General features: G+C 37.9%; 1 protein-coding gene across 1 annotated transcript in view; it reads left to right on the top strand.

Moving 5' to 3' along the window:
• Positions 1–20876, top strand: part of LOC142355920 (uncharacterized) — a 29559-nt gene extending 8683 nt beyond the window's left edge. The window contains exons 4-7 of the mRNA XM_075407934.1: positions 7846–7928; positions 8510–9095; positions 12234–12629; positions 20380–20876. Coding sequence (XP_075264049.1) covers positions 7846–7928; positions 8510–9095; positions 12234–12629; positions 20380–20876 — 1562 coding nt within the window. The remainder of the gene's footprint in view (positions 1–7845; positions 7929–8509; positions 9096–12233; positions 12630–20379) is intronic.
• Positions 20877–21835: the final 959 nt, after the last annotated feature.

Genomic DNA, 21835 nt, shown 5'->3' with positions numbered 1-21835 from the left:
AACACACATCGTAGTTGAAGGATTTGATCTTTGATAGTTAGTTGATTGATCTGTTCCCCATCACTGCATACATTGCTTTCTTGCAACTTCTGACAAACCGTTGCCATACTCCTTCAGAGTGAGGTGCTGCGGATGGGTTGAACTTTCGTCTGATTCCTCGTTTAATTAGATGTTCTCCGATCCGTTTTTTGTTCCATGCAGCAATGTACTCTGCAATCTTTCTTTGAGCTCCAACAAATATTGTCCCGTTCTCACTGTTGATTGTACTCAGTTTGCCGTTTCGTGCAATATATCTCATAATTGCATTGAGGCAACTATGTGTCCAACTTGGGTACCACTTCTAAATGCACCGCTCTCATAGTTACAAATGTAAAAAGACAACGCCATCGCTTTCAGTTTCTTCGCCCAATCTTCACAATGAGAGGGCCAAAGTAGTCAACCCCAACATTTGTAAAGGCTGTTGTAGCGTCTAACTGCTCTTCAGGTAGATCGGACATTACTGGTGCTATTGTTTGTGCTCTGCCTTTTCTGCAAGTAACGCACTTGTTCTTCATTTATTTTAAGGCATTTCGTACGCCTAAGACCCACGTTTTCCGCAGAACATGCTTTTTGTTCCCACTGAATAACAGTTTTCTTTTCTTCAGCATTTATCATGAAGACTGATGAGGGTATTTTCTCTTCATCTGATGCGAATATTAGGTTCACTCGCTCTGGCCATTCATTTTCTGGTAGCTTCAACAATGCCGGCGGAGTGAGCCACTCACTTCTCTTGAATTCCTCAATGTTGACTGCTCTGGCGCCAAAGCCGCTCGATTGTTGATACCGCTCAAATGTTTTCACTGTGAAACATCTGTATTAAGTATTTCAGCTACTCAATTGGCCAGGAACACTTTTTGCTTCCAATGGGAACTGTGTATCCACTGCAATACTGTAGTTGACTCTGACCAAAAACTGCAACTGTTTATATTCATTTCGTGTTCCTTGAATATCTGTTCTTTCAAATTCACGGCCATGACCGCAGCTTGCAACTCCAATCGGGGTATTGAAATATGCCTCATCGGTGCCACTCTACATTTTCCAACGACAAGTGCTAAGTCAGCTGAGTATTATTTTGGTTGTGAACGGAGATAAGCCACTGCACACATCGTGTCTTCAGATGCGCAGCAAACACAGTTCGGTCTTATCCCTCTCTCTAATGAAGTATCTTCTATAGATGCTTGTTTCAACTACAAATCGAAATTGTTCTTTCCATTTCAGGAATATTGCTTTTTCACCAGGCCTCACTTCGCTGTCCCAATGTTGTCCATTTGTTGTCCAGATTCCTTTTAGAAGTTGTTTCATATTAACACTGAACGGAGAAAACAATCCGATCGGGTCGAATACTGAAGAAACCAGTGACAAAATCTTCATCTGGGTTATAGGTGCTTCAACTTCTTTGTTCGTACTTTAAAAAACACTTGAGAACTATCATCAGTAACAGTCCATTGTTGTCCTAGCACTGGAGATCGCCCTGTAATAGGTTCCACTTCGACTTGCTTCGTCTTGCTAATTGACTTCAAGTCCTCTGGGATTGCTTCGGTAACTGCATCGTTGTTGCTTATCCTCTTCCTCAGTTCAAATTCGTGTCGACAGAGAAGAGTTTGTAGTTGATTGAAGACTTCAATTGCTTCTACAGGGTTTCTACCGATTTGTTGAAATTGTCCATAATAAAGTTGTTTTGTACTGCTTTTGCTGCGATTGGATACTCCTCTTCGTTGTCCAGTCCCACTCGCTTGAGAGCGTAGTTTGCTCAAGTCGGATAACTCCTAGCTCCAAATACATGACGCTGATATTCGTATAACTAAAAAGTTCGTTAGTTCTTGGACGCCATAGAAACCTCAATCAACTTCTATCTTGTTCGGGAACTTGCACTTGTAGAAACATCAATTCGATGTCGTCAGCTGTTAAGGCTATTGGTCGCTTATGGAATCTGGTTACTGTTCCAATCAACCAATGTATTAGATCAGGTCCTTAGCTTATCGTTAGCTTATCGTTTAGGCATACTTCTTTGTGCTTTGGTGCCGCATTGCAAACAGCTCTTAATTTGCCAGGCTTGTTCGGGTTTAGTACTGGATGGTGTGACAAATACCATTCATTCCCAAAGTTGCCTTTTACTTCAGATTCATCCAATACTCTTACGAATCCCTTTTCTAAATCTGTATCTATTGACTGTTGATACAAAACTTTTCAGGTTTGGTTCCCTTTGGAATCTTCGCTCCAGTGATTAAAGCTGACCCAAGGCTGAGCTTTAGTTGTTTTGTAGGTTCGGCTCTGGTTCTCTCCACAGCCTTCCCACTTCGTACCGCTCGCCTGTAAACTTTGTTGTACTCTCTAGCATCTTTTGTGCCTGAAGTTCCTTCCTCGACTGACCGACTAAGTTGATTTTGGAGGCACAGCTTTCTATGTCCCAGCAGGTCTGGTTATTCTCAGCCAATTTCACATCTTCTCTGAAGGCGAAATGACAAAAATTTTGTTTTCTTTTGCGCGTCATGGGTCCACTGAGTACCCATCCTAGCTCTGTTAGAACTGCGAAAAGTTCCATCCGTGTTCCTATCTCATAGTCCTATGGTCGTTGTAGCTCGTAAGCATCTTGACCCAGGAAGATGCCAACTTCAATCACGTTGAAGCTTCCGTTGGGTAAAACACTCGAACACTCAAGTGATGGAAGCTTCGCTTCAGCTTTTTGTTGTTGTAGTTTGTGTTTCCCAAGACGGGTGTGCAAACGCTTTGATTGAATGCACCTTTAAATGTATTCCTTTATTTTGAGAGGAACCCTTTTTGTCTTCGGATCCTTTGTACCGTGTATGCCAGCTATATTGAGCGTCACATCGGTGCCTTGGGCTCGTAATTTTTCTTGAACACTTTGATCGATGAATGAAACCGCTGATCCACTATAAAGGAACGCATTTGTTGTCAGCTTGTTGCCACCACGCTGTATTGAGACAGCAACTATCTGAAGAAAACTTGTAACTTCGTTACGCTGCTTGATTGTCGCTGCCCTTACGTTGACCGCGTGATTGCCCTCGTCCATTTAGTTTGTTGAGTGTAGTAATCGTTTGTGCTTCTTGATGCAGCGATTAACACCGCACGCATTGACTTTACAATTTTTGATTGCATGTCCCTTGCATGGACATCCGTAACATACGCGTTGCTTCGTCACTGCTGCTTACCGATCATTCACACTCATTTTCCTGAATAGTGGACAGTTCCATAATTTATGAGTGCCATCAGCTAGCGGACATTGATTACTTTGCATTTGCTTTTCTTCTTTCACGTTCGAACTCGCACTGAAGTTCGATGTTTTCGAGAACCGTTTGTCTCAATTTGTGCTACTTCGGTCTGCTTCTTTTTGCTCTCCCTTGAAAGCTGAAAACACTTCATGCACGAATGCCATCTTAGATAGCCACTTTTCAAACATAATCAGATCAGGCCAGTCTTCATCTTTATCGTCAACATAGAAACACCACTTCTCTTTCGAGGTAGTTTGTCTACTGCCATATATAGTGTCGAGCTTGATTGCAGATCACCAGTCCGCTTGTACTCTCTGAGCACTTTCACAAAGTTTGAAACAATAAAAGAGAAACTGATCTGACCTGTTGAGTTGTGAGGTTTCACCTGACACCATTGTGCATCAATGATCACATGAGGCGTTCCAAACATCTTCTCCAGAATGCTCCATGCAGCACCATAGAACTGTCCAGATTAGCCCATTCCAGAGTTTGTTGACCTTGCCTTGCCTGTCACTAGAGTCTTCAGACTGCTCATCTTCTCTGAGTCTGGTACTGGTCATTGATCCACTGTAGCAATGAACAAACTAGACCACCACGACCACTCGAGAGGGTTTCCTTCAAAATTGTTCAGCCTCAGATTTGGTAGGTTACTGCTATCTGAATAGCAATTGTTGTGTCGTAGATCAGCTCTGGGGAAACATCTCGGTCTTCAACACTTGAGGAAGGTTCTCGTGAACTGCAATATCGTGAGAAGTGACTATGCTTGTTCACTTCAGTGGTTGCTTCGAAGCGAGCTGTTGATCGATCTGGTGTTAGAAGGTTGCCGCCCTACTGGACAACTCTCTTCTTTGGGGTCCAGTTGAAAGTGTGGTTTTTTTCGGGCACTAGTTGATTGGTAACGAACATCATCATTCTCTAATGCTGTTCTCTTCACTTTGCGCTCTAGCTCACGCTCTTCCAGTGGTTGATGCTTGGTTTCCACTTCCATCATTTGGATTTCCAGCTCTAGTTTCCTCCGTTCGCACCGTGTCTGTTCTAGTATCATCTTTGGTTTCGAAATGGATATCGAATTTCTTCATCCTTTCTTCGCGCCTTTGCTTTGCCGAAGATGTTTCCAAAACATTCTCCGTATCTTGGCCGCTTGCTGTTGCTCCACTTTGTACTGTTTGAGCAACTGGGCTGTCCGTTGGGTAGTTGTTGTTCCCTTCGCTTGCTGTCTTCACTGCTTGGGTTGTGTTGCTTTGCTCTGCACTCATTGCTGGTTGCGTGCCTTGAATGATAGTCAAAACTTGTTTTGCATTTCCCTGCTTCTTTCAGATGTTCTTTAACGAAATCAGCTTGGCAGGGCACAAGCTTGTTTCAATGCCTCATTTGCTTGGGTATTTTTTCCTCTAGAAGGTGAACAGTCTGTTGGTAGAGGACCTTTATTTTGTTGGGTCGATCTCAATCTTCAATTATTTTGTAGCCAAGCCTCCGTTTAGTGTTATCTTCTTCCACTAAATCTTGAAACTTCTTGTCGTATCTGTGGGCTGTTGATTGAAGTTCCTCTCTGCTTTTTGTGCTTCAATTGCCTGGTTGCTGATTGTTTTTGCTTTGCTTATTTCCGTTGAACAGGGTTTGCAATTCAATTTCTTAATTGATTTCTGCTCTATTCGCCTCACTGGCCTGTTGCTGTTGATTTGTTTGATTTTCTTTAGGGGTTGCCCGTCACTCTCTTCATCAGATTGCACAACAGTTTGCCTTCCAATGTCCAGGTTGGCGGACCAAATGTAACAGCTGTTCTCCTATCAAGGGCAAGGAAAATTTCACACCGCCCAGCTCGTTTCAGCGGTTTCAAATCTGTCCGTATATTGTGTATTGCAGTTAACTTTTGTGAACTGTACTGTCCATCATACTATAGATTACCGTTGCATTACTCGTTGCTCAATTAACTAAGCACTCAGCTTTGCTGTGTAATAATTTGTTTCTCTCAGAATAACAAAATAAATCAAATTGAAAAAATCCATTTTTTGTTGATTTTTTGTTAATAACTCACTTTTTTAGACTAATCTGGGAGTTCCTGTCACTACAAATTGTAGCCCTTTAATTTGACTATAACTAAGCAAAGTTTCATCCTGCTGCAGTTAACAGTTGTTAAACACGTTTTTTTGCCATTTGCAAATATGATAAAAATAATGTTTTTTCTAAATTCAAGATAGCAAGTCTCTCTATTGGTTTCAATAACACTAATCTGGAACTAGAGTAGGCTTCGCTAATGCCAGTAAGAAAAACTGACCCAATGCTTTGCACAAAGTTTTCTCACTTAGGAACTTTTTTCCTCAGAGAGAGAGTTTTGAGAATAATTAGTTCTGAGAAGTTAATTCTTTTTTCAACAATTCAATGTTAAATTAAAACTGTACAATGAATAATATGATCTACAGAATCAAGACACGATATTTACCGGTATTTACCAGTAATTTACCGTTCAAGAAAATGTGCTTCAATACGCACTGTATGTCAGTTTAATATAACCAAATTGCGAATTTCTTCTGATATTTGGTTGTTTTTCATGCCCCTTTTATGCTGCTAGTCACTTGGGTTTACATATCAAATTAGATTGTTGAGTGTTTGAAGATTGCTATGTCATAAAATTTTCTGAATACACTGAGTTTGGGGTTCGTGATACCTTATTCGATGCCCCGCACTCTATGAATTGTCGGTAAACTCGCAAAATTCATCGATTCTGGCATACAAAAATGTGTTTTACTTACTCCGTTTGGGCTAAATATTGTGTGAGTGTGAACACGTGAACATGTGGCAAGAATAGTTTACTTCGAGTTTGAGTTTCAGTTTAACTTCATGTTTTACGATTGCGTACTAAAAATAGTTACTAAACACAAATGTTGAACAAAGTGAACAAATCCATATGGCTTCGATGGAATGTAGCATTAAATTTCGCTTGTCATGCTATTCTGACTTCATTGCTTGAAATGGCATTGAAAAACTATTTAATTTGGCTGTTGAATTAGTAAGCTCAGTCATCACATGCAAGTCATTGTTGCTTTTTAAATCTAAATTGTTTAACTTTTAACTCTTCTAGGCATATTACTTTTGATCATATTTTCAACAAATATGACGTAGATATTTTCAAAAGTGCAATGTAGTTGCGATTCTTGCACTGTCTTTTGTCAAATTTCCGGTATATAAAATCCGCAAAGTGTGCAATTAAATACCCCAAAAATTATGATTAAATTCTACTGTTGATATAGATTATATACCTAATTGCGCTGAATTTTACTTGGATTAAAGAATTAAGACGTACAGCTGAAACTAAATCCAAGCAATTCATACCCTTTCTTATACGTAATTGCAGAGCGTGGTAAAAAATTTATCCAATTTTAAAAATCAGTGGTTTCAGAAATTGACAATTTTTTGAATACTTCTCTATTTTTTTCTGTCACTGTAGTACATAGACAAAGATTGTGGTTTTTGGTATCCTCCATAACAGTTCTTAACTAGAATATATTAAGATAAACACTCTATGATTCTACTTTTTGTTATTAATTTCTTGAGCAAAAGTACACTGCTTCCCAAAGGCGCCACCCGACTAGTCGTGAAAGCTTTTTGATTTCCTTTGAAATGTGTACGTAAAAAGTTCTATCAACTAATTGTTTTATATACATACCTCAGAAAAATTTCTTTTTTTCCAAAATTTAAAAAAGAAAATTATGCATTAAGTTCTTAGTGATTTGTCAGAATTTATTCCGTAGTGTAAAATATCGGTCCAATTTAGCACGCTGATTTGATCATTTAATTATCATTTTTTGAACACCCGTCTTTATTTTAGCTTAACTTTCATAACCATTTTTTCATTAGAAACTACTCGTGAATACAATGAGTGCAAAATTTCAATAATTAAGGAATCTTTGGTTTGCGTTGATTAAAATAAGCTGGGTCCCATAATTAAATTTTAATGCAGCAGACAGAAATCTACTCTTTGAATTTTCCGACAATCACAGACTGACAAAACTCGGTTGTCTCTTATATAGCGAATGCTTGAATATTTTAGTTAGTTTTTCTTTATATTCACTACCATCGTGTGTATGCCATTGATTGCGGCTGTGTTAAACTATCTTGCCGTAATAATTGAAGCCGGTTAGTAACATAGAGACAGGTAAGTCTACTTCGTGCAAAGAAATTGGTAGTTCTTGGTCTATAAACCTTAAGGTAATAAAGAGAAGCCCGTATCGGGCCTGCCTTAGTAAGCTTTGATGCTTTTTATCACATTTACGTGTGCCTTGTTCGGTAACAATCAGTGACGGATTTGTAGAATTAAGTCACCACGAAATGCCAAAATTATTAGCATTGAGAACGACTGTAACCCAATGCCGAATAATTTGCAAATCCCATGATGTTATATGAAGCGATATTTATTGACACGGTCGTTCGAATTTGACCGTGGTGATTTGTGTATGGGTTTGCGTTGTTCTTCGTTTAGTTATTCCACGGGCCCTTTTGTGTTTGTCAATTATTGGTTGCTCAAATTGATTTGTAACCGAAAAATTTGTTTTTGTCAACTGATTTTGTGCTGTTTTAGAACTGAGAGCTGAGCGAGAGAAGAAACAGAGCCTACAAGAGAGTATCTTCTGTCTTCATTCACTCATTGCTGCCATGCGAGACGTTAGTCAAAATAAGTATTTAATTCCATCATACTACATTTAATTTTTCTGTAGTATTCTTAGTACAAACATTAACAACAATGCTAAATTTTTAGATCAGAGAAAAAAAAGATTTCAAATCCTTTGGTGAAAAATAGATGAAAAACTAATCGGAGCTGATCAGCAGTTTACCCTTCCCCGACAAAATGGGACTGTATTTTATTGACACTATGCCACGCTTGTAACGGTGTACCGCATAGTAATAGCTATGTCAATCCCACATTTCAAAACAATATTCCGGGCTTAAATTTTGTAATGGTTGTTATCATTTCTTTTAGCTCTTTGACGTCATTTTTCATAGAAGTTTGCCTCAATTATTGAAAGTGGTGAATTTTTGGAAAATACTGATGAACTGGGTAAAATTTTTCCGAAGCCGTCGTGTCAATATTTGAATGTTTTAATGATAGAAATCGCGGACTTTTAGACCCTGAAAAAACGTCACTAATGAAACATCACTGGTATAGATAGATTTTCGAAGCATAGATATCTAAAAACATTATACTTCAATATTTTTTTGTAAATATTTTTTATAAAACTTTTCAGACCAATCACTCTCAAGCTGCCCTGTTGAGTCAACGAAAATCATCTCGACGCCGTAAAAGTGATCAAATCTATTGGAAACAAGACTGTTCAGAAGGCAAAAGTGACCCTCTTGACATATACCTCAACCCTAACAGTATAAACAGAACGAGCCAATCAGATTCAAGCACCATTAACCGACTTCAAACAAGTTCTCACCTTGACCAAAATCAAGAACTTCGTACCAAAAAAGAGTTACAGCTGACTGAAAAATGCGAGGCAAGAAGCAATACTGACAAGATAGTTGAACAACTATCGTTTGACTCAAAACAAAACAAAAACAAAACTCAAATGTCTTATAAATTCGATCACAACGATTTGAAATATTCCACGCTGCCGAGAAACACCAAACTTTTTCAAAAGAGGCGAGCAGATAACATTACAGAGGGTTATTCACAAGAAGAATTTTCTAGAATGTTTTCCCTTGGAACTGTTCCTCGTCGTAGGAAAACAGCCATGGCTCATCATCTTCTGTTTCTACACAATTCGTCACAGACAGATGATCGCTTCCATAGAAACGAGCAAAACATGTTGGAGGCTACAACCACAGGTACACAGACAAAAGCTTTTTGAGGAAATTAACCCGAACACGATAGAACTTTAAAGCATCGCTGAATTGAAAGATCCCCAATGGGTTTTGGGCTTTAATTCTTGCTGTTATAGTTGTAGGTTGAACATTAATTTAATCAGATATACTTCTGAAATCTTTCGAAACATAATTGTACAATAAATTGGAAGCTTTTTCTCCTCACCAATTGAGAATACTTCGTCCCCAGTTTAGACTCGCCTAAAAGAAGGGAGCTAAACAATGATATTTAGCTTCTAAGTTTGATTGAAGTCACCCAAAACGATGTGAGTTTGAAATAGCGTCTAGTTAATGAACAGAGCTGCCAATGTTGATGGATATAGTTATCGGACTATGCTAAAGTTAACCTTAGCACTATTAGTTAAAATTTCAATTCCTTAAAAAATAAACTGGATGTTGTATCCCATACGGGAACTATTTCAAAAGAGGCACTCTAGCATAACCTGAAAATAAGAAATATTGATGAAAAGGGATACTGACAGTTATGTCTGTTAACTATGATGAGTGATGTTTGACTATGTTAATTTATTAGCATTTGGTGTGGTTCCGAAAAAAAAACCCCACGAAAAAAATCCACTTAATTTTAGATAGGAAATAGCCCCGACGGAAATAAATCCCCAGTTGATTTTCAACGAGCTGCCCATTTAGCGCGCTCGGTCATGTCTCACGGGCTTTTCGATATGAAACTATCGCAACCGAACAAATTACCACGACAAAAATTCCAATTTAAAATGGTGGTTTATTTCCTATTAAAAATTATGTGTTTTTTTTCCGTGGGGGTTTATATCCTATCTAAAATTATGCGAGGTTTTTTCGTGGGCGTTTATTTCTTAGACTCCTTTTGGTGCTTATATTTTTTAAATTGGGACTTTGAAGATAGCGTTATTGATTTTTGTGAATTACTTTAGGGAAATTCCCAGAAATTATTATATGCATTTCACATCAGAGAGGTCAACCGAATTCGGTGTTAAATCTTATTTGAAGAGACGATCGAAAACATTCTGACATATTTTTTTTCTCACACCTTACTTTCCGCCATGACTGCTGCGTAAAATTGCTAAAAAGTCGATTTTTTGGTTCACTAATCATAGACAGCTAAAGCCAACTAGATAAAAATCAAGCTCTTTGATGCTTCATTTGTCAATCCATCTAACTTTTATATTCACATGGAGAAATCAATTGCAGAAAAAACAGGAACGTGCTACAGTGTTACATTTTCATATAATTTAAACATGGGAAATTTTTTCGATAAATCTTCATTTAGAAGACCAAAACATTAAACAATTAGAGCACATGATTTGACCAAACCATAAAATGAGAGAAAATTAAACCTTTAACCTCTTACTAATTTTGAAAATGACCTATCAATTGGAACTTTTTCCTTTAGTTTTACATGAAAATTTACTTCTTTGTTTTTTATTCAATACCTAGCACAACAAATTTCTTGATTTCTGTTTTTGTATCTTTTTTATTTCTTGTTTTCAACTGTGTCAGTTTACATAAGACTCGTCCTTCTCTAACATTGGTTAGCAAGCATTGTGTTGAAAAATTAAAGGAAAGCATTTAGGTTTGGTCACAAAACTTAAATTTCTTCTTTTTGATTGTTTTGATGATTTTTTTTGTTCAACACTTAGAAGAGTGTACAATTGAGTGTATTATAATACAATATTATGAAAACATGCTTAACACTCTCCGTTGCTGACAGATCTGCCACAGTATTAAGATCTACACATTCGAATGATTTTTTTAACATTACTCGCCTTGTGTTGAAGAAAGCTGTACATCTGGAACAGATTTTATTCGATAGCTATAGTTTTTAGAAGACAACTTAAAGCTCTTTTTCCAACTAAGTGATTGTTGTTCATAAAGTTTTCAATATATGGAAGTAGTTTCACCGTTTTGCTTTCTCTGTTTACACTACGACAATTTTGCAGTTACAGATATCTAGAAACAATCATTTCTATTCCTATAATCTCTTTTGAAAAGATGCTCATTTCAAAAATTATTTTTCAAGCATCAAAGCTTAATCTTAAAATTGTTCTGTTCTTTTTTGTTGCCGTCTGACCGCTTTCAATTTATTTCCAAATCAGTAGAATGTATTTTATTAGGAAAAATTTTTTTTGAAAAACTTTAAAATTATAATACAGTTTAAGTGCAAAGTGTTTCAGTGATATGCATCCTGAACCCTCGCTCCCTAGTAAATAAGTGCCGAATAATAATAAATTTTCAGCAGTGAAACGAGGATTTAATACTTATAGTATCTCAGAAGTTTATTTTCCCTTCAACTTTTTTAAATTGAATTGGAATTGCACACAAAATATTTGGTTGTTTTCACTGTTCATAGAAAAATAATTCGTTCTCAAAATTGTGGAACGTTTTCAAAGGATTTTGTGACCAGGGCGAGGTTAAAAAGTGCGAGTTTTTCGATTTCCGGGAAGAAACCTATTAACTCATTCTAGTCATATTATCAAACATCTTTGACGAGAAAATTACATTGTCGCTTTTTTGTACGACCAGCACGAAGCCCTACTTTTTATCAATCAAAGAAAAAAAAAGGGACGGTTTATTTTCATTGAGTTTATTGGCTTATTGGCTAGGAGGCTTATTGGCTGATTGAATGTTTTTCTTTGTTCTTATTCTAAGCAATGGTGATTTTCTCTGCGCCCGTCGATGTGTGCGTTAATGATCAGACAATTAAAAACGCACAGGGGGTAAATTGCGTATTTGATTACTTGGACGAGCGCCACATTAAAGTCCACCTACATGAACGAGCTTCCTAGTCAAAGTCTGCCTAAAGTCTGATCAGTAACGAGCTTAATTCTGTTAATTAACGAGATAAATTCTCATCATTAACGAGCTAAACTCTGATTATTAACGAGATTATTCTTTTGAGCGCAGCTTTTAGGATCATGTTATAACATTATGTCGGAAAATTATCTCAAGTTGATTGAAAAAACTAACTTTTAAGATTTTCCTGTATTTTCTGGTGGTGTTTCCCTCCTTTCTCACCCGAGCTGTGGACCGGCTACGGCGGAGTTACAAACAAACTCCGAGTAAACTCAACCTGCGTTCATTTTTGCGAACTTGATCGATATTTTTTAGTTCCTGGCCACATTGAATCTCCTTCCGAAGACAGAATCATCAATGAATGCCAAATCAGCAGGTCTATCAATGAAACTGTTGATTATCCAGACCAAGCTTTGGTTGACACAGAACACAGTGATGACTGCTGCCACGTTAGCGACGGTGAAGATCTACTTTCCGAATCCACTCTTGACCAGAATTACACTTGCAACTCAGATTTGGAATCTGAATTGGATGAGACTTTCGATCATAGTCACGCAAATGTTGGGAAGAGGCGCAACCTGTTAGCGACATTACCTGATAACAGGACATACAGGGTTGCAGTGGCTGGCAACACTAACGTGGGAAAAACCAGTCTGCTCTTCAGGATTTGCAATGGACATAACGCCCAAATGAAACCCAGAGTTACCATAGGTAATTAACTTAAGCAATAACGCAATGTGGTTATTATGTAAGATCTTCAGAGACAAACTTAGCAAACAAAACAAAAGTTTCCTGGAAAAGCTCATCAATTAGCGGGAATTTGTTTCTATCAAAATATGACAGTATTTCAAAACTCTGTATAAGTCTTTTAAATGTGTCAACTCCAGATAATCATTGTCACGTTTTATTCACAAATTTTTGGAAAAATTAACATAATCGAAACTAATAAAGAAGGTAAGGATGTCAGAAGTAATGAAAGATGTATTGGATCAACTCGAAGGATCATTTTTGAACACAACTAAGTTTGAAATTAGGTAAATTAAATCGCATCTTTCAAAGTTTTCAGAAACTTTTCTTGAAATAAATGAAAAAGGAGTTTTTGTTTTGCAGTTCAGTTAATTTTAATCAAATAATTAATGGTTTTCGCTCGCTTATAAATTGGCTCTATGAACCAAACTAGCACTAAATGTGTTTGTTTTACTAATCACCGGTTTGTTTTCCTCTGAATATTTATAACCAATAAATCAACAGAAAAGTAAACATCCTCTATTAAATTTCCTTTCAAATGCCTCGAGTTCCTATAAAATTCATCTAAATATGTTTTGTTTTGGTGGAAAATTAGTTAAAATAACCTTGTTATGAATATGGTGTAACAGTTTTTACTCCTTGTTACATTTTTTTCGACAGTTTAAAAAATAATTAGTGTCAAAGAAAACACGCACTGTTCAGAGTTTCGATCCTACGACAGAGTGCAGAACAATAAAATAAGTAATATGTGTCGTGGTCTCGAGCACGAGTAACAAGAATTGTATTATTTTAATAATTGAATTCAAAATGACTTAAATGTACAAAATTTCACATGTATTTATAGTCCGTATCAGTTTGAAAATTTATAGATCCGTCTAGATATAGATAAACTGATATGGGTTAATTTACACCTTAGTTGTGAACAAGTTTTTCCCCTTGTCGTATATGGCAACTACTAGTGCAGTTTTTTGCACTTAACACATTGTTCTCCCTACCTGAGAACATGTCATATATATCTTCTGGGAGGGTCGGAGAGTTAGTTTCTGATCATATCTGGTGGTGGGAAGGTCGAATCTATCACACAAATTTATGGTTGATGTACGCTGATAAACTTGTGGCATGAACAAATTTGAATCGACGATTCGGTTCAAATTAGAAGCCATTCTTCAATTTAACTTCACCAAACATCAGGTGAGATGGTTTTCTCTATATATCGAAATTTTAACTTAAGTTGCTAAGTTCGCCACTTCTCGATATATCACATCCTCCCTCCTTTTAAAGCAAGTTTGTAGGAATAATTTTTCCAAATCTTTCTGGTTGTGTTTTTGTGCTTGAAGTTCTCGTGGGCACTGATGGTTGTTACCCTTCAACTACTAAAGTTTCTTCAGTAGAGTTGGGTGATGCCAGGTCTTTGTTGTCCCTACTGCTCTCAGACTGTGAGTCAGTAGATTCAGTCTTGATGTCGTCAGGTTCCAGCCGTGCAATTTGGTTGTCACTAACAAGCACTGTATTGTTTGAATTATCCGGCTGAATGAACGAAGTGTTTATTCATTTACGGATAATGAAAGTAGGTGGAACCGTTGATGAACTGTTCGTCGGTTTGAAAAGGACTCGTTCACACAAATAAAAATCAGTGACTGCTGGAAGCCCTACTTTACGACCCAGTAGCAGTTCTACAAGAGTTTTGCCCCGCGTCTTGGAAGTGTTCCGATGTGTCATCAAAGACTCCAGGCTTGAAAAGCCCGTTTCACTGTTTGGACTGCTCGTTCAGCAATCCCATGTGCTCTTGGATGGTAGATGGGAGATTCCCTCTTTTTAATCCCCAGTGATCCACACCATTGCCTTAGGTCACTGCTCACAAACTCAGGACGATTGTCTGATACTAATATTCTTCGTATGCCAAATCTTGCAAAGATATGACTCAAGTGCACCTTCACTGTTTGTGAGGTTCTATTTCCCGCAGAGAAGGCGTCTATCCATTTTGATCCCGTGTCTACTATCACTAAGATATTACCTTGATCCCTAGCGTAGCCACAGTCCATGTGGAGCCTTTCCCATACTTCAGCCTCCGTCCAAATGGATACTGTTTTCCCCAGGCTAGGCTTGTTTTCTTGGCATTCCTTACATCTACTAACATATCGAAGTACATCTTGACTGATGCCGGGGCACAAATCCATCATTCGAACTGCTGTTTCAGTTGAGATTATGGAAAATGTCTCCATGTCTGGGAATGGATAGTCCTCATCCATAACTTTGCCATTGATGTGAACTTTCAGGTCCACCATAGTCTCAGAGCTCCATTTTTCTTCCGCTGCCACACTCCAAGTGATGTATTTGTGACCCCACCAGGTTATACTGGCTCCAGGAAGCCCTGTCGTACCATTGTATCAAGCTACTCTTTGACCCTGTCTTGGAGAGGTAGCGGTATCTTTCTGGCTTTGAAGAAAATTGGCTGTGATCCCGGTATGAGTTTCACATGCGCATTGTGTCCTTTGACTGCAGGTAGTCGTTCATCACTCACTGCATTGATGACTTCTTGGGGTAGTATGTCTCTCCCAAAAAGCCTAATTTTTTTGTCGGATTGAACAACTGCTAGTTGTTGTTGCCTATACTATCACTAAGATATTACATTGATCCTTAGCGTAGCCACAGTCCATGTGGAGTCTTTTCCAAACTTCAGCCTCCGGCCAAGTGGATACTATTTTCCCCAGGATAGGCTTGTTTTCTTGGCATTCCTTACATCTACTAACATATCGAAGAACATCTTGACTGATGCCGGGGCACAAATCCATCATTCGAACTGCTGTTTCAGTTGTATTTTTGCCTGGGTGAGTCTCATGAGCTTTGGTCATCACCATGGGTCTTAGTTTGGGTTGAACGAAAGGCACAACTCCTCGAAGGATGGTTCCATTGTGCATGGTCAAGGCGTCTTTCTGTTGTTCAAATCCTTTTTCTGCTTCTGACCACTGCTTCCAGATGCCGCTTTTTATTCGTTTGATGACATCTTGAACGAGTCGGTTCGATCCAAGCTCAGTTTTCATGACTGACTGGGTCACCATGTCGGATTGGCCGAAGTAGATTTTGTCAAGAGCAAAGCAGACTCGATCATTGTCATCGTCGTCGTCAAAGTCTAGCCTGCTAAAGGCATCAGCGTGGGAGATCTGTTCTCAGGGTGTATATTTTATTTTGAAGTCAAATCCTATCAGCGCTATCGCCCATCTCGTAATTCTTGCTGATGCTGTTTTCGGAATTTCTTCGTCTGGAGCGAATAGATACTTGAGAGGTTTGTGAACCTCAGTCTGTAGAGTGAACCTTCTTTCGAGTAGGAATTGTTTCAATCTTGTGACCACAAAGACAATTGCAAGTGCCTTTCGCTCAATATTGGAGCCATTTTGTTTGGCTTGTGACAATTTCCTAGAGACGTAGATCACATGTTGTCCTACCTGTGAGAGTACCCCGCCTATAGCTTTCCCTGAGGCGTCTGTTGTCGCAGTGCTTCCTTCGTCAAGCTGTAAGGCTGTGCAAGAGGGTTTGCACATAACTCGTTTTTGACGTTTTCTAAAGCACTTTGCTCTTCTTTTTCCCATCTGAATTCTTCTTTTAGAATTTTGCTTAGAGGTAGCATTTTTGTTGCGAAATCTTGTATCTTTCGACCATAAAAACTTGCTAACCCGATAAAGGACTCGAGTTGTTTCAAATTTGATGGAGGTTTTGCATTTTTGATTTTCTCAACTTGTTTAGCATCGGGTGCTACTCCTTCTTTGGAAACAGAGTAGCCAAGAAAACTTACGCTTGAAACTTGTTTTTTGAGTTGGATTTCTTCTCATTGATGGTAAAATATTTTTTCACGTAGCAAGCATTCGTTTCACGAATTGATCATTTGTTGTTCCATATATCAGGATGTTGTCTTGGAAGATGACCAAACTCCTGATTCCTTTGAGAGTTGACTCAATGCAATTCTGGAAGATTGATGAAGAGTTCTTTAGGCCTTGAGGAAGCCTGCACATCTTGAACAATCCTTGCGATGTGTTGATTGTGTATATTTCTTTTCCATTCTCGTCCAGCTCAAATTTGATAGTATGCGTCCGACAAGTCAGTTTTTTCAAAGTAAGAGGCCCCATGGAGATTATCGAAAATGGTCTCCATGTCTGGGAATGGATAGTCCTCATCCATAACTTTGCCATTGATGTGAACTTTCAGGTCCACCATAGTCTCAGAGCTCCATTTTTTTTCCGCTGCCACACTCCAAGTGATGTATTTGTGACCCCACCAGGTTATACTGGCTCCAGGAAGCCCTGTCGTACCATTGTATCAAGCTTCTCTTTGACCCTGTCTGGGAGAGGTAGCGGTATCTTTCTGGCTTTGAAGAAAATTGGCTGTGATCCCGGTATGAGTTTCACATGCGCATTGTGTCCTTTGACTGCAGGTAGTCGTTCATCACTCACTGCATTGATGACTTCTTGGGGTAGTATGTCTCTCCCAAAAAGCCCAATTTTTTGTCGGATTGAACAACTGCTAGTTGTTGTTGTTGCCTATACTTGCTTCCGTTCCACTCAACATCACATGTTAGTGATCCCAGAAGCATCAGTTGATGACCGTTATAGGCCTCAAGACGTCTGATTTTCCCATTTAACTGAGGTTTACCAAGCTCAGTCCGGATTAAAGATGATATCACGGTGCTGGCAGCACCGGTATCAACTTGCATTTTTTTCTGGTCTTTCACTGTAATGTACTTCCATGTCACCGACATGTTAAGCACTTTTTACCGTGTATAGTAAATTCAAATCTCCATTTCGGATGATGTTTGACCAGACAACTCAACCTCTTCCTCGCAGAAATTGTTGTGGTGGTCAGACTTACCTGACTTAGGCTGGGTTTTAATTCTGCACGTTTTTGAAAAGTGCCCCACCTTTTCACCGGTGTTACATTTCTTGTTCATGGCCGGACACGGCTTGCTACTGTGTGGTTTACCTCCACATCTATTACACAAGATACCATTGCTTTATTACCAGTGAACTTTTCACTACGTTTTCTGAAGGGCTTTTTGAAGTTTTATCCTACTTGTTCTTTTTTTACAAATGGTCTATTACCTGTTGAGGAACTCGCAAAAATCTTTGCTTGACTTTTGAACTGTAAATTTTTGTCATTTCAGACAGAGACATCGTTGGCTTAGTTTTAATGCCGTCTAATAGTCTTAACTTGGCCTCACGGTCTCTTAAAACCTGAGATAAATTTAATTTTTACCATCTCTTCCTCAGGGTTGTTCACTGTTTTTAGTTTTGCGAAGTCACAATATTGTGCTTCTTCTCTGAGGCGCGCTAGAAAATTATTGTCCGTTTCTCCAACGCCTTGGAAAACGGACAGAAATTTAGCCCTTTCTGCCGTTTCTACTCTCTCTTTAGGGGAAATAAAGTTTTGAATAGCTTGTCTTATCTCTTTAAAAGGAGTGTCTTACAATTTTTTTATGGCTCATAAGGCTCCTAAGTTTAAGAAATGCGTCATGGCCGCATTTACTAAGAAAGAAGTTTTTTACCAGTAGGTTCACAATCGTACCTTCGGTGTTGACTTTATCTTCTTTCTTCTCTGCGCGACATTTCGCCACAAAAGACAAGATCCACGCAGTAAAAGATTCAGCATTCTGCAGATCCAAAGATTGTCGGTCGTTTGGTGGTCTGGGCACCATTGTCGTGGTCTCGAGCACGAGTAACAAGAATTTTTTTATTTAATAATTGAATTCAAAATGGCCTAAATGTACAAAATTCCACAGGTATGTATAGTCCGTATCAGTATGAAATTTTACAGATGCGTCTAGATATAGATAAACTGATATGGGTTAATTTACACCTTAGTTGTGAACAAGTTCTTCCCCTTGTCGTATATGGCAGGTACTAGTGCAGTTTTTTGCACTTAACACATTGTTCTCCCTACCTGAGAACATGTCATTTATATCTTCTGGGAGGGTCGGAGAGTTAGTTTCTGATCATATCTGGTGGTGGGAAGGTCGAATTTATCACACAGATTTATGGTCTATGTACACTGATAAACTTGTTGCATGAACAAATTTGAATCGCCGATTCGGTTCAAATTAGAAGCCATTATTCATTTTCACTTCACCAAACATCAGGTAAGAAAATTTTTTTTATATATCGAAGTTTTAACTTAAGTTACTATGTTCGCCACTTCTCGATATATCAAAATATGGAAGATTGATAGCAAAATGTTCAAGATTAGTTTTACAGTCTAATTCAGTTTTGAAAGGTGCTTACTTTTTGTACCACTTGTAGTAGATGTCGTTGAATTCCTTTTGATAATCTTGAGAAAAATGGGGCAAATTGATGTCCCTGTCGCACGAAATGTGTTTCCGATCGCTGGGACTGCTAATGACATTCGCTAGAAAGTCGTAATCAGCATTTGTTGTTGCAGTTCATGAAAGCCCGGGCCGAGGTTTCACCCCCGCCCCCCCCCCCCCTAATTAGCTGGGATTAGAGTGTAATGCAAATTCAACTCCTATTTATCGGGGAGAAGATATAAGAGTGTAATTTTAAAAATTACACTGTATTTACACTTTTTCTCCACTCTTTATACACTCTTTGCATTACACTCTTTGCAAAGAGTTTGGTGGACTGATAAAAAAATTACACTCTTATAGAATTACCATTATAACCAAAAATGCCAAAATGCAAAAAACCAAAAAATGCATTTTGGACATTGGGAAGGTCGAGGGATCGATCCTCACTACCTCCTTCCACCTTTATTTTTTATAATTACGCTCTTGTAATTACACTCTTCCACCGTTAATTAAGCGGGAAAATATGGATGTAATTTTTTTTTAAATTTTACACTCTTTACACTCTTTTCCCCCGTTATTTTTGGGAAAATCCTCGGCCCGGGAGGCAACGGTGCTTCTATTTAAATCGCTCCTAGCCTCTTTTTTCTGGAGTTAATCTCAACCAATCATATGGATTTGATCAACTGATTTTTTTCACCAAATGAGCAGCGACGTTTTGTCAACCATGTCCAAAAATATAGCAGCACCTAAATGAAGGAGATAGCAACTGCGAAAAAGCCCAAAATCCAATTGGGTTGATTATAGTAATCTCAAATATTGTGCAGCCCTGAAATGCATAAGAAGGGCTTGCACAAAATTTGTGGTTGAGCGGAATAATCTAAATTGACTGATGTTCATGATCCGATCACCTCAGATTGTTTTTTTTACCTGGTTTTAAGACTAAAAAATTCTAACTCATTTTTGCCTAGAAGAGAAAAGTTTGTTCTAAATGTTATAAAGGGCGGATATGTCATTTCTTCTGTCAAAAATTTATCGACAAATTGCTCGTAAAATTATATGCAAAGTAATGTTGTTGATCAATATGCCTCAACATGTACAACTGGTGGTGCAAAAAAGCTTGGGGGGGCTATAACAGAAAAAATCCGCTTGCTGATCATATTTTTGGCAAGAATTTTTTAAACATTGATTTATTTTCTAACTTTTTTGAAAAATTGAACCGCTTTTAAGTTTAAAAAAATTTTTCGTGCTTTTCTTTATGCAAAGATAGCTGTATGACAGAAATGGCGGAAAAACTTATAGATAAAAATATATAGATAAAAAGTATATAGATAAAAAGTATATAGATAAAAATCCTAATTTTATGAAGAATAGGAACAAACAAATCTAATAGAAACTCTATTACTAACAGTCGCAATCTCATTTCAGGCTGCGACTTCTTTGAGAAAACTGTTCTGATTGACAACTATCTAACAGTGAACCTTCAGTTCTTTGACACTGCTGGAACCGAGCAATACAGATCTATATCTCGAAGCTACTTTAGAAGGGCAGACGGCATAATTCTGGTGTACGACTGTACCGATATCAGGTCTTTCAAAGACATTCACTTATGGATTGACCAAATCGAATGGTCCACCGACAAAAGAGAGGTTCCTATCATGCTATGCGCTAACAAAAACGATGCTTTAATCAACAATGTCGATAAATCAGTTGATTTCCACGAAGCCCAGAAGATGGCAGCTAAACATGCAAATATGGAAGTTTATCAAATTTCAGCTCACGATGGAACAAACGTTGATCAAGTTGTGAACAGACTATGTTTGCTAATGAGAGAATATGAAAATAATGAGCGAGCGAGTATTTTGACCTTGAAATATGACTCTGAACCGAAAGCGAAAACAAAATGCTTTACTTGTTTTGCGTGATCTGATTTTAGTCGAATTTAGATAGTTTTACAATTTTGTGAATTTATTTTTTTGTCCAAGCCCTGCTTTCGATCAACCCTGTCAACTCTGTTAAACAAGGTGAACTTGCGATGATTTTTGAGATAAACTAAAAAAAAGTAAGTCCACTCAAGATAACCGTCGGCACTCCTTGAAGGCCTATTGAAAAAAAACGCGTTACTTTTCGTTTGCGATTGTGACCAGAATTTCGCCAAACTCGGTTATTAACAATGGTTCTAAATAGCTGCATAACAAAATGATATACAAAAGGAGACTATGCAACATTCCACCGTCTCTGAGTCCGCTCAAAAATCAACGTCAGTTTTTTTATCATCAAATTTTTAAGGGATTCAGATTGCCTTTGGTGTTTGGTGCTAATCGACGGTTGTTCAGATACGGTCGCGTCAGATCTAACAAGCTTAAAACATAAGCTTTCTCTGATTAGAATGTTCACGTGAGTTGGTCAGAGATCTTATCAGATAAACCTGCTTTTTAGATCGTGATTCCTGAACATTTACTTTGAAACATAAGAGATCTTACGATGAAATCTGACATTTTACCATCAGAATTGCTGACTAATCAAATGAGTGTGTCGAAGTTAAAAATTAGTGTTTTTCAGGCTTTGTATTTCGTACAGAAATAAATTTTAAATTTTTTGTTGAGAAAAAATTGCAGAACAGAACAAATTATCTTGTTAAAAGCAGGCAAGAATAATCTACAACAAAACAAGGAGGCTCGTTAATGTGCGTTCGCACATGATGTTCCGACCCGCGCTAATCTACTTTTTGGACTTAGCTGTCTTTTGACTTACATTTTTGACAAAGAGCTAACCAAAAAAAAATGCTTGAGTTTAAAAAAATTGTTCTACAACCAAACAAAAAATTGAAATAAAAAATGCCCTGCTTCATTACAACGAGATCTGCGATTTAAAAAACTACGAG

Source organism: Convolutriloba macropyga, unplaced genomic scaffold, assembly GCF_964194025.1.
Source record: "Convolutriloba macropyga unplaced genomic scaffold, txConMacr16.3 SCAFFOLD_1485, whole genome shotgun sequence".
Lineage (NCBI taxonomy): Eukaryota > Metazoa > Xenacoelomorpha > Acoela > Convolutidae > Convolutriloba > Convolutriloba macropyga.
This window is presented reverse-complemented; position numbering and strand designations above follow the sequence as displayed.